This window comes from Meleagris gallopavo, chromosome 34 (genome assembly GCF_905368555.1).
Source record: "Meleagris gallopavo chromosome 34, MGAL_WU_HG_1.1, whole genome shotgun sequence".
Taxonomy (NCBI): Eukaryota; Metazoa; Chordata; class Aves; order Galliformes; family Phasianidae; genus Meleagris; species Meleagris gallopavo.
This window is the reverse complement of record NC_139438.1, coordinates 255,664-269,330: the sequence shown is the minus strand read 5'-3', so window position 1 is coordinate 269,330 and position 13,667 is coordinate 255,664. Positions and strand designations below refer to the sequence as shown.

Here is a 13,667-nt window from a genome sequence, read left to right as displayed (position 1 = left end):
CCACGGAGGGTTGGAAGTCCTTAAGAATCACAGAATGAATTGGGAAGGGACCTTACAGATGATGGAACCCTGGAATGGTTGGAAGGGTCAGAAAATCACAGAGCCGTGCAATCAGAACGGGTTGTTGGGCCGGAAGGGTCCTTAAAGGTCAAAGAACCTTTGGGTTATGCTGGAAGGGTCCTTAACGCTCACAGAAGCACAGAATGGCAATCAATCTGCTTCCCCCTCATTCCAGGAGGCAGATCTGTGCTCCGAGTGACGACACTCCAGGGGTGGTAGAGTGGTGCTGAGCCTCCACCTCCTCCCAGCTCTGAAATGAAGGCAGAGTCGGGGTAGTCGCAGGTAGTCCTTTATCTCCACCCACCACAACATCCACCTCCAAGTGAAAGCATTTTACAAACACCACAAATGTTGACACCACTGAAAAGTTTCGCTCTGCATTAAAACATGGGGGGGGGAGGAATATTACAGTCACACGGGGATGATGCAGAACCTCACAGCGTACATCGCAGAAATGAACGCCCTGCAAGGGAACTTCCGCTGGCTCCAGGCAGACAGGCTGAGGGGACAAACCACATCTTCATTAAATATAGAAAATTTTTAAGGGGGAAGAGAGAAGAGATCTCATTTGCCAGGTGGTGACGATGCGCTGGTTGGTACACATGCTCAGAGGAAGTTCTCCTAGTACAAAGGCATCTAAAAAACCAGACCACACAAAACCTAGCTACTCAAATGAAGATTTGGTAAAAAACAAAAACAAAACAGAACAAAAAAAATAAGAATCTATTTTCCTCAATCACTTTACAGGTAAAGGCTTCCACTGCCTACATGAGTTTAGTGGAACGGTAACTCAACATGTGCTATGAAATTCACAGATACAGTTACGCTTCTTTGCAATGTTTTTAAAAAAAGATGCCAGTTCTTTCATGTCAGCTTTCCCATCCAATGTTTTATGCCACATCCTCATCCTCAGGAGCAGCAGTGGTTTCTTCACTCTCCTCCTCCTCCTCTTCACCTTCTGCTGGCTGCTGCTCTTCATCCTCGGGCAGCGATTCCCCAGCAGGCTGCCAGCTCTCCTCCTCTTCCTCCTCCTCCTCCTCCTCCTCCTCCCCCACTCTGCTCCCTGCACCCAGCTCCACTTCTTGTGCTTCTGCCTGGGCCTCAGTTTCCCTCTTTGTCCCTTTTTCTTCCTCCTCCTCATTTTCATTTCCTTCTGGGTTCTCCTTGGGATCGTTGCTTTCATCTTCCAGATTTCCTTCCTCTTTGTTTTCATCATCTAAAATTTCTTCCTCTTTGTTCTCATTGTCTAAATTCTCTTCCTCCTTGTTCTCATCACCCACGTTTTCCTCCTTGTTCTCATCATCCACATTCTCTTCTTCCAGATTCTCCTCCTCGTCCTTGTTTTCGTCTCCTCCTTCTGCTGTCCCTTCCTCCATGTTCCCAGCTGCTCCCCCTTCTCCCTCCTCGTGCTCCTCTTTTTCTTCGGGGTCATCTGTGAAAGGATTCTCACCCTGCAAGAGAAGGCAAACATTTCCCTGCTGATAAACCCATAACTTCACACCGGGTCACAGCAGCTGTGTGCAAACCCACCCCGGAAGTTTCAGCTTTAAACTCAGCGTAGATCTGTGCAAACCACACAGCTCTCGGGCTCTGTGGGCGCTTCCATCCACAAAGAGCACCACACAGAGCAGAGGAACCCGTAATCAGCAACGAGGGATCCAAAGGTGTTACCAAAATGCACTGAAGTGCCAAAGCTCAACTACGGACAGAACGCACAGCCGCTCTGCACACCCACCTTCAGGTACCTCTCCAGCTTCTTACTGATCAGCTTGTTGTTCAGAATGCTCCTGGCCACTACCAGGGAGGATTTCTTGGACTGCTCCATCATGGCCTGTGTGGGGTAGAGAAATAAACACACGTTTTGTCCACCTGAGGCATCGGTGTCACCGCGGAGAGAGGCGTGAGGTCTCATGCTCAGGAGGAACAGCGGGGCTTTGCTGAAGCTGCTTTAATCAACGCCTTGCCCGATTTCACAGAGGTGACATAGGACCCTCAGGACTCAGCGCTGCCTCTTTGCAGACAGCACCAAAGGTGAAGAAAAACATTTCTCCCCATTTTCAGGAATGGCCTGAGCCAACAAATCCACATTTCAGCTGTTCTTGTGGCTGGAGCCTCCGAAAAAAAATAATGTATGTGTTTAAATAAAAAGAGATTCCTAGGGCAGGAAGGAGGCAGCACCCACCCTGCGGTTGTGGTTGTGGTCGAGTGACTTCAGATGCTTCTGGATGATGCCATACTGCATGGGGATGAAGAGGTCGCACGCAGCGCAGTGAGCGGCCTCCACCTTCTTGATGAAGTGCTCCATACCGATGTCTGGAAGGGAAGATTAGAACAAGGTGAGCCCCACGTGCATCACGCTTCTACCAAAAATTCATTTCACAGTGCACCGGGAGTCTTCTCAATGGGCTGAGGGGAAGGGGAAGCAAACACAGAGGATAACCTGCGGGTGTCCAACCTTCAGGTTGGGTTGGAAGGGTCCCTGAAAATCACAGACCACAAAGTGAAAGAATGGGTTGGGGTGGAAGGGTCCGTGAAGGTCACAGAACCATGACATGATTGAATGGATTGGTCTGGGAGGGTGCTTGCAGATCACTGAATGGCTTGGGCTGGAAGGGTCTCTGAAGATCATAGAATCGGTTGAGCTGGAAGGGTCCTTAAAGATCACAGACCTATGGAATGTTTGGGTTGGAAGGAACCTTAATCCAGAATTTTCTTCTAAGGCCAGTAAATACTGGATAAATATTGTTATACCATTTTAATTATCTCATGCGAAACCCACATTCACGCTCCATTTTTATTCCACGTTGATAAACATCAAATCCACCACAAATGCTCAATCAGTGAGCCACAGCAAAGCTAATTAATATCAATCAGAAAGGGACTTCACGTGGGTGAGAACTCACCTTGTGTAAGATCCTGGTCCCTGTAGATCTGTTGGATAACTGCGTTGATGTCCTCAATTGCTTTACGGCGCTCTTCAGTTTTCCTCGTTTTATTGGCAACGTATTCCTGGAAGGCCAGAGTATTTGTTAGGAGTAGCAGCACTGAAAAAAATAAACCAACACAAAAATCACCCAAACCTCACTCAAGAGGATTGAAACTTCAGCAGTGCTCACCTGCAGGAAGTCAGCTGTCTGCTGGGGCAGCTTGGTTCCAACAAACTTGAAGTGTTCCTTGTGGAATTTGCTCTCTAGGTGACTGTTCATCTCGTCGTCGTAGAAGGTGCGGTATTTGCACAGGGAGCAAACGTACTGGATCCTGTTGGGACAGCAGGTGTGAGTGGGAGGGATGCCCAATGGAAGCTTCCATCCCAGAACCCAAATGCTGGGAGGGAACGCAGGCAAACGTCGAAGCGGCGAACCCAGTTGGGGGGCGAAGGGGAAAGGGGCTGGGTTTGTGCTCAGATGTTGGGATTCCTTCACAAACCACAGAACCAGAGGGGACCTCTGGAGCTCAGCTCTCAGTCCAACCTCCCTACAGTGGATTTCCCTACAAGGGGTTGCACAGGAAAGCATCCCCATCTTTAAGAAACACTGCAGAGCTTCACAAGAAAGAAATCCAGCTAATACTCAAGGAAGTGAGACTGGAAACAAAAGCTAACAGTAAGGAACAGCTCAGGATGAACGTCACACCAAAAAACTTGAGGCCAAATTTTTTTAAATCTTTCCAGACCTTAAAAATTCTTTTTTTTTAATCATTAAGGTGAAGCTTTAACTGTGAATTAAGACAATTCTCCCTGCGTATGTGTCTTGGCTGGGAGAAAGGGACAGAATTCTCTCGTGGGAAGAAGGCATCGGTTCCTCTTGGAGGACAACTACATTGAAGGAGCTCTAAAGCTTAAGAACAAATTCTTTGTCAAGTGACATTTTTTGCACAAATCTCCACTTTTTTAGGCAAGAGCTGGTGTTGTTTGCAGGTAGAAGTGGCAATACTTGGTTAAAAAAAGGCTCTGTTCAATGACACACCATGCACCTCGTTAAGTTTTACGTTGGCAATATCTGCCCATTCCCAATTTCTGTTGCAGCCATTATTTCCCGTTTAGAGTTACTTTAAAACCTGATCTCTGCGATGAGTGCCACTCACTCAACAGAAAGGCAGAGCTGCCTACAACTCGAGCTTCTCCTCAACTCCAGTAAGCATTTGTGGGATGTCCCCTGGACATTTGCCCATTTCTCCACCAACATGGCTGGATGTTGCCAACTCGAGTTTGCCACAACTGTAATGCATCCAATACTCAGTACAGTCAAGGAAATGGGCAGGAACAAACACGGCACTGGGAAAATTGAGGAACAAAGAAAGGACCCAGCCTGCAACCATCACACTCCTCCCAGAGAAGGAAGCAACATCACTTAATGAAATAAAATAAGAGTCGTTACCTTTCCACCATGCGATCTCGGTGCCTCTTCTTTTGCCTCTCTTGAGTTTTCTTGCCCGCCTGTAATTTGCGTTTGATTTGACTGATCTCTTCTTGAATTGTTAAAGCACCTAAGTGTTTAAAGCAGGTTGCATTTCAGGGCTCTACTTGAGGACAGCACCTGATTCAAGAGAACTGCCCTGGACAAGATCAGTGGTTGGCCCAAAATTGCTTGTCAGAGAGACGCTCGAGTCGAGGAGCTGCTCCCTCCAGACAGGGACAAACATACCTCAGATTTAGGATTCCTATTTGTGGGATGTGGCACGCAAACACACTCGAGGTGGTTTCCTGTCTCTTTATTTTAATTAGTGTTTACCACTTCCGGTTTTAGAAGGTTTTAAATTTGGTTACAGATTTGCTTGGGTAAGGGAGACTAATTGTCACCACCATTACTTTAGAGAATCAGCTTGGGTTGCACGGGTCCTTAAAAATCCCAGAGCCATGGGATGGGTTGGATGGGTCCTTAAATACCACAAAACTGTAAAATGGTTGGGTTGGAAGTGGACTCCAACAACTGGAGGAGTCTGAATAAACCAGAGATTCAGCTTTAAATCTCTCTCCTGGCCATGTCAGAGCCCTCTGCTGGTGGTGGGCACTACTCCACGCACATTCAGAGCTCACACCATCCCTCTGCTCCCTTTCCTGTGAGCTGCTCTGCATGCACACCAACTCACCTTTCTCTGAGTCTCGACCTTCTTCATCTTCCCCTTCCTAAAATGCAAGATCGGGACGTTAAGGCCAGCCAGAATCACACATCAGCCATCACCACTGGACTTCCTGGCCACCAGGGATTCCTGCTGGCTCAACTGTTGAGCATTCAGGTTCACCCCTGCAGAGATCCTCTGTAGCAGCCCAGCCCCCACCCAGTACTGATGTGTGGTCACTCCTCCCAGGTGCAGAACTCTGCACCTGCCCTCACTGCACTGCTCCGCCTCCAACTAAAACTGACATTCTTAATTATGAGGAACTACAACTTTTCAAGAGTTACTTACACCTCTGGAGCCTTCTTTCTCCTCTTTTTCTCCTGATTCTCCTTCAGTTCCTTCCTCTGAAAGGAACAGCACAGTCAGAACCCAGCTAGCAAAGCGAGGTGGCTGCGTGCCCCTTTGGGGACCTCTGCCCTCACCGTTATCAGAGTCAGAGTCGGAGCCATCTGTCTTCGCCGCCTTGCTGTCGGGTTCATCTGAGCTGCTGGTTTGCTTCCGCTTCTTTCCGGTGAGGTCCTTCTTCATTTTCTTTTTCTGAGGCTGCAAGAGGAGAGAAAGGTTCATCACCACTGTGAGGGCGGTGCTCTCCTCACCCAGCAGCGCTTTGTTCCACCAATTTCTTGTCAGCACAGTCCATCAGGGAGGACACAGCCCACCACCTCTATGCTATAAAACAGGAGATTAAGTAAAAAATGGCAATGATATTCTCCTACCTTTAGGAAATAAATGTTTTCAGATTAAAGCACTGCACATATGAACATTCCTCAGTCTGTCCTTAGGAGATACACACTACAAAGCCAAGCCAGCAGCGTGTGGAACTACACATGACCACCTCCCAGAGCGTGCTTTGGAGCCTTTTGTAGGACAACCATTTCCCTACGGGGCTGCATAGCATCCACTCGAGTTAAACGAGTTGGGAGGATGTTGCACAAGTACTCACTTTAAAGTCCGAATCCCACATTTTCCAGTTTCTCCTCATCCTCTGCTTCATCATGCCTCCTCCGAAGCGCATGTTCCCCGAAAATCCTCGCATCCCTTGGAACATGCCGAGCTCCGGGATGATGTTGTGGGAGAAGAGGGAAGGCAGACGGGAGGAGCCGTGGGGGCCCATGCCCCGCGGCGCGTCGTTCCACTGCCCGCCCATGCGCCCCGAATACGGTGAAGCCATGGGTCTGGTGTTGCGTCCGTCCCGCGCCCAGTTCTGACCCCGTTGGCCAAAGCCATCCCGCGCCCTGTGCTGGTACTGGTCCCTGCGGTTCCCATAGAAGCTGTCGTAGTGACTTTCATAGTGGTCGTCGTAGTGACCGTCGTAGTGACTGTCGTAGGCGTTGTCGTTCTCGTTCTCGTTGTAGTCGTAACCGGAGCGGTACATGTCCCGGTCGTTCATCGAGGACCTCGAGTCGTAGGATTCGTACGAGTCGTACCTGTGGAGAGAGAAGGGTCAGCAGCATGCCTTTAGGTCCAAGAAGGCCAACGGTGGCCAACAGAGTGACCATGGAGTGAGAGCGTTGCCAAGAAGGCCAACGGTGGCCAACAGGGTGACCATGGAGTGAGAGCGTTGCCAAGAAGGCCAACGGTGGCCAACAGGGTGACCATGGACCGAGAGCATTGCCAACAGTGGCCAACAGGGTGACCATGGACCGAGAGCATTGCCACGGTGGCCAACAGGGTGACCATGGACCGAGAGCATTGCCAAAAAAGCCAACAGCAGCCAACAGGGTGACCATGGAGTGAGAGCATAGCCAAAAAGGCCAACGGTGGCCAACAGGGTGACTATGGATCGAGAGCATTGCCAACGGTGGCCAACAGGGTGACCATGGACTGAGAGCATTGCCAACGGTGGCCAACAGGGTGACCATGGACTGAGAGCATTGCCACGGTGGCCAACAGGGTGACTATGGACAGAGAGCATTGCCACGGTGGCCAATAGGGTGACCATGGACCGAGAGCATTGCCAAAAAAGCCAACGGTGGCCAACAGGGTGACCATGGAGTGAGCGCATTGCCAAAAAAGCCAACGGTGGCCAACAGGGTGACCATGGACCAAGAGCATTGCCATGGTGGCCAACAGGGTGACCATGGATCGAGAGCATTGCCATGGTGGCCAACAGGGTGACCATGGACCGAGAGCATTGCCATGGTGGCCAACAGGGTGACCATGGACCGAGAGCATTGCCACAGTGGCCAACAGGGTGACCATGGACCGAGAGCATTGCCACGGTGGCCAACAGGGTGACCATGGACCGAGAGCATTGCCAAAAAAGCCAACGGTGGCCAACAGGGTGACCATGGAGTGAGAGCATTGCCAAGAAGGCCAACGGTGGCCAACAGGGTGACCATGGACTGAGAGCATTCCCAAAAAAGCCAACAGGGTGACTATGGACAGAGAGCATTGCCAACAGTGGCCAACAGGGTGACTATGGACCGAGAGCATTGCCAACGGTGGCCAACAGGGTGACCATGGACCGAGAGCATTGCCACGGTGGCCAACAGGGTGACCATGGACCGAGAGCATTGCCAAAAAAGCCAACGGTGGCCAACAGGGTGACCATGGACTGAGAGCATTGCCAAAAAAGCCAACGGTGGCCAACAGGGTGACCATGGAGTGAGAGCATTGCCAAGAAGGCCAACGGTGGCCAACAGGGTGACCATGGACCGAGAGCATTGACACGGTGGCCAACAGGGTGACCATGGACCGAGAGCATTGCCAAAAAAGCCAACAGCAGCCAACAGGGTGACCATGGAGTGAGAGCATTGCCAAAAAAGCCAATGGTGGCCAACAGGGTGACCATGGAGTGAGAGCGTTGCCAAGAAGGCCAACGGTGGCCAACAGGGTGACTATGGATCGAGAGCATTGCCAACGGTGGCCAACAGGGTGACCATGGACTGAGAGCATTGCCACGGTGGCCAACAGGGTGACTATGGACCGAGAGCATTGCCAACGGTGGCCAACAGGGTGACTATGGACCGAGAGCATTGCCACGGTGGCCAACAGGGTGACCATGGAGTGAGAGCATTGCCAAAAAAGCCAACGGTGGCCAACAGGGTGACCATGGAGTGAGCGCATTGCCAAAAAAGCCAACGGTGGCCAACAGGGTGACCATGGACCAAGAGCATTGCCACGGTGGCCAACAGGGTGACCATGGAGTGAGAGCATTGCCAAAAAAGCCAACGGTGGCCAACAGGGTGACCATGGAGTGAGCGCATTGCCAAAAAAGCCAACGGTGGCCAACAGGGTGACCATGGACCGAGAGCATTGCCACGGTGGCCAACAGGGTGACCATGGACCGAGAGCATTGCCAAAAAAGCCAACGGTGGCCAACAGGGTGACCATGGAGTGAGAGCATTGCCAAGAAGGCCAACGGTGGTCAGTAAGTTGACGGTGAGCCAACAGGGTGCCCTCGTGGCCAAGAAAGTCAACGGTGGCCAACAGGGCTCCCTCACAGCCATGAAAGCCAACAGTGGCCAATAGAGTGCCCTCACAGCTAAGAAGGCCAATGGTGTCCTCTGCTCTTCAGAAGTCTCTTCCAACTCCATTTGTTCTGGGATTCTGGGATAGTGTTGGCACTGTGTTAGAGCCCAGCAGAGGTTAAACCAACAAAATGCTTCAAAATAGGTTTTTATTGGTATTTTAAACACTTCAGCGCATCACTGAGCGTGGGATTGTTTCCACTCTGTGGGACAAGGGCTAGGATAAGGCACAGCTGCAATGTCCCTGTCCACCTCCACGCACGGTGGAAGAACCGAAGCCCCACCGACATGGAAAAAACAAAGAAACTGAGCCCCCAAACCCCTCATTGCTTTGAGAGTGCCCAGGATGCCCCAAAAGACCCCAAAACGCCAAGAGGAGCCCACGCTATCAGCTGTGTGGGGACACAGCCCAGCTGGAGCTTCTGTCCCCATTCCTGGACATCTGGAGACACCTGTGCACACCCACTTTTCCAGGCAGAAAGCTGACACTGGCAGGAATTTGTTTTGGGTCATTTTAACGGATTACTTTTTCCTCCAGGAAAAGAACTTGGAGTGGATGATCTTTAAGGACAATTCCAACCCCACCATGCTGTGATTCCATAGTTCTATGACCTTTAAGGACCCTTCCAACTCAACCATTCAATCCTTCCCTGGTTCTATGACCTTTAAGGACAATTCCAATCCCACCATGCTGTGATTCCATAGTTCTATGACATTTAAGGACCCTTCCAACCCAACCATTCAATCGTTCCCTGGTTCTATGACCTTTAAGGACAATTCCAATCCAACCATGCTGTGGTTCCATAGTTCTACGATCTTTAAAAACCCTTCCAACTCAACCATTCTACCATGCCACGGTTCTGCGATCTTTAAGGATGAGTCCAACTCAACCCTGCTGTGATTCCGTGGTTCTCTGACCTTTAAGGACTCTTTCAACTCAATTATTCTAGGATTTCATGATTCTATTATTTTTAAGAACTCTCCCAACCCAACCATTCCATTGTTCTAGGATCTTTAAAGTCCCTTCCAACCCAACCTATTCAATCATTCCATGATTTTCCCACTCACCGGTCCCCGCCGGAGCCGTAGTGCCCGCCCTGCATGCTGTCAGCATCCAGGTGGGACACCATGTCCAGGCGCTGGTTCATTTTGGCAATGACGGTGTCGGCACTGCCAGCACCGTCCGGGTTCATGTCCATGTCCGAGTTGCCCATATCCCACGAGTTGGAGGCAGCCATGCCATAGCCATAGTTGCCCGAGTTGTCCTGCCCGTAGCCGTAGCCGTAATTGTAGCTCTCGTACCCTGCAAGAAAAAAAACAGAGAGCTCTCATTCCTGGTGATCTGTCGCAGCTAATATTTTTAAAAGAGTTAATGTGCATGGGTGAACGAATGCACCCAATGCACAGCCTCTAAAAATCGACCTCGCTGGGTTAGCACTGATGGCCGAAATCCATTTTAGGCCATTTTTCAGCCTTCACCTGGGCAGCAATATCAAGATGGGCTGGAACAGAAGCCCGAATCCTCGGCCATGTGGCCTTTCCTAAAAAACTAGGGAAGGAAGTTGTTAACATCTCGACAAGATTTTAAAATAAAAGAAAGTGATTGCAAAAAAACTAAAAATAAAAGAAGAGGGAATGCAGACTCTGTATTATATCCTTCAGAACCTGAAACTAACAAACCCATCTGTCAGGAACCCTCTTGGGCTGGCAGTGTACTTGCCTCTGTTTGTCCCAGAGTTCCAGTCTCCATAACCTGGAAAAGAAGACAGAAGAAGTAGTCAGAGCCATACTTCTCACAGTTGGTTTTGTTTACCACCAAAAAGGAGCAACAGCCTGAAAAAAAAAAAAAAAAAAGATGGCAAATCCAATCTACAAACAACTTCTGAACAATTCCTAACCCAGAGGAAAGAGCTCATGGCCAACATGTTGGCCACCACTGGCCTTCTTGTCCATAAGGTTCACACTGCTGGCCCATGGTCAACCTTTTGGCCTTCAGATGATGCAGGTCCTTCCCCTGAATTAGGTCCTGTTTTTCCTTTCAGCTTCCATTTCTGCCACACCACGCCGTGACACAGAACCTCTTCCCGCAGCAGCGGTGTCCCACCAGGAAGTGCCATCTCTTTTGGTTTAACACAGAAAATTGGAAGCAGGAGGCACCTACACAGACCTCCAAGACAAGGGAGCAGAAAGGGGCTCAGGTGCACACAACCCCACAATCGAGCATTCTGCAGGTAAAGAATTGGAGAATGAAATCAGGACCTGGCATTCTTTGTAAGACAACATCTCTCCGGCCTTAAAAGAACCCCAAGAAAGTCCAAAACGAGCTCCCAAAAGAAGCTCTGAAAAGAGTCCCAAAAGGAGACTGCAAAGAGCTGCAAAGGAGCCCCAGAACGGCCCTGGGATCCCAGCAAAGCTCCAGGAAGGGCCCCCAAGGAGACCCCAAAGAACTGCAGTGGAGAACCAAATGAGCCCCCCAAAGAACCCCAAAAGGAGAACCAAAGAATCCCAAAAGGAGTTCCAAAGGGAGACTCAAGATCCCAACGAAGCACCAAAACCACACAAATGAGCCCAAAAGGAGACTCTAAGGAGCACCATAGAGCCACCAAAAGGAGCTCCAAAAAGAGTCCCAAAAGATCCCAGAAAAGCTCTAACGAGAGCCCAAAGGAACCCCCAAAGGAGCCGCGAAGAGCCACCAAGGAGCCTCAAGATCCCAACAAAGCTCCAAGAAGAGCCTCCAAATGAGACCCAAAAGGAGGTCCCAAAGAACTCCAATGGAGAACCAAAGAAGCCACCAAAAGAGCCCCAAAAGGAGAACCAAAAGAGCCTCAGAAGAGTCCCAAGACCCCAAGTATGCTCCAAGAAGAGCCCCGGAAGATCCCCAGAAGGTGACCCCGAATCCATCACAGTGCTCACAGCCCCTCCCTCGGAGGCTTGGCAATGAGACTCCCATCCACAAGAAGGGCTGTAAGGAGGCTCTGGGGAACTACAGGCCTGTCAGCCTGACCTCGGTGCCAGGGAAGGTTATGGAGCAAATCATCTTGGGTGAGATCAATCACACAGCTCGCGTGTGGCATGCAGGGATCAGGCCCAGCCAGCACAGGTTCATGAAAGGCAGGTTGTGCTCAACCAACCTCATCTCCTTCTGGGTGACCAGACTGGTAGATGAGGGAAAGGCTGCTGATGAGGCTACCTAGACTTCAGCAAAGCTCTGACACTGTCTCCCACAGCATCTCCTGGGGAAACTGGCTGCCCGTGGCCTGGTCAGGCACACCCTGCTTTGGGTAAGGAGCCGGCTATCCGGCCGTGCCCAACGGGTAGTGGTTAATGGAGTTAATCCAGCTGGAGACCCGTTACAAGTGGTGTCCCCCAGGCGTCGGTACTTGGGCTGACCTTGTTTAATATCTTTGTTGATGAGCTAGAGGAGGGGACTGTGTGTACCCTCAGTACGTTTGCAGATGACACCGAGCGGGGAGGTGGTGTGGATCTGCCTGAGGATAGGGAGGCCCCCTTATTCAAAGGGATCCGGATAAGCTGGATTTCTGGGCTGAAGGTGAATGGGATGAGGTTCAACAGGGCCAAGTGCCGGGTCCTGCACTTTGGCCACAACAACCCCAGGCAATGCTACAGGCTTGGGGCTGAGCGGCTGGATGATTGTGAAGAGGAAAGGGGCCTGGGGATGGTGGTTGATGCTGGGCTGAACAGGAGCCAGCAGTGCTCAGGTGGCCAATAGGGCCAACGGCGCCCTGCCCTGCGTTAGCAGTAGTGAGGCCGCCAGGAGCCGCTCATCCCTGCGCTCCGCTCTGTGAGGCCGCCCGCCAACCGGACCGAGACGGAACCCCGCGCGCTCGGCCCCAAAACCCCGTTTTCGGGACGTCCCGCCGCCCCCCGGCCCTCCGTGAAGCCCCCGGCCGCCCCCGCCGCCATCTTTGCGCCGCGCCCTCACCTGAGTAACTCATAATGGCGGCGCCGCCCGCCGCCCGCCGCCGCCTCTGCGCCCAACGGTACCGGCGGCGCCGCTCCGCCTCCCCGCCGCGCTGATTGGTCGGAAGGTGTTCTCCGCCCGCCCTCCCGCCGCGCTCATTGGTCCGGCCTCCGGGCGGCCGGAGCAGGTCATTGGTCGGGTCTCCGCCTCCCGCGGGGCGGTCCCGCCGAGGATTGGTGAACTCGGGTGTCAATCGTCGGCTTTCCCTGTGGGCCCCGAGGGAACTCTCGTTGATTGGTCAGCTTGCAGGGAGGCGTTGCCGTCGCCGTTCTCTACTCTGATTGGCCAACCGGGGGGCTGGGAGGGCTGAGCGCTGCCTCCACCAATAGCGTGGCAGAACGGCCCGGAGCGGCCGGCACCCCCCCCCCGCGCAGGTGCGAAGCTTGGCCACGCCCCTCCCTCAGCGCCGCCCGCCGCCATTGGCTGAAACCCGCAGGGCTCCGCCCCCGGCGGGGAATGCGCGCGCCGAAACCGCGCCAGTTCCGTGCCCGAATCCCGGGGCGCGGCCGTGTCGGACCCCACGTCCCCGCCTCGCCCCGACCTCCACATCCCCACGGAAAAGCCTCACCGTGACCCTGTGTCGTCGGGCACGGCCATGTCGTGACGTCCCCATCCCGACATCTCCCCCCATGCCGTGTGACACTGCCCCCTCTCGCCCCGCGTCCCTCCGCCACAGGACGCGGCCACCCTGACGTCCCCACCCCGACCCTGGTGTCCCCGTGCCCGGGGTCCCGGCCACGCTTTGACCTCAACGTCCGCACTGCGCGGCCTCGCCCTGACCCCAGCATCCCAAGCTCTGGGCCATGCCCTCACCCTGACCCCGCGTGCCCCACATCCCCATCTTAACATCCCCCCATCCCGACCCCATCCGTGCGATCAGCCACGGCCTGACGTCCCCTTTATGATGCTCCTGACTCACGGCCATGTCCTCACCCCACTGCTCCCAGCCCTGTGGGCTCCAACCACCCCCTCTGGCCCCAAAACCACCTCATTTCCCCCCCCCCAAAATCCCCTGCGAGGACCCCCATGCACTC

General features: G+C 52.6%; 1 protein-coding gene across 2 annotated transcripts; it reads right to left on the bottom strand.

Annotated features, from left to right (window-relative positions):
• Positions 1–333: 333 nt before the first annotated feature.
• Positions 334–12,720, bottom strand: AKAP8L (A-kinase anchoring protein 8 like). Of its 2 annotated transcripts, none has more exons than XM_085214848.1 (13): positions 12,595–12,720; positions 10,372–10,404; positions 9,720–9,954; positions 6,122–6,605; positions 5,601–5,721; positions 5,467–5,522; positions 5,149–5,185; positions 4,437–4,545; positions 3,177–3,318; positions 2,964–3,069; positions 2,243–2,373; positions 1,796–1,891; positions 334–1,511 (listed from the first exon to the last, which is right to left on the bottom strand). In XM_085214848.1, exons 1-13 carry the CDS (start codon positions 12,605–12,607, stop codon positions 951–953), a joined length of 2,124 nt encoding a protein of 707 aa, XP_085070974.1. In that variant the 5' UTR covers positions 12,608–12,720; the 3' UTR covers positions 334–950. The 2 variants fall into 2 exon arrangements, with proteins under 2 accessions (XP_085070974.1, XP_085070973.1); XM_085214847.1 differs by lacking the exon at positions 12,595–12,720 and adding an exon at positions 10,593–12,504.
• Positions 12,721–13,667: the final 947 nt, after the last annotated feature.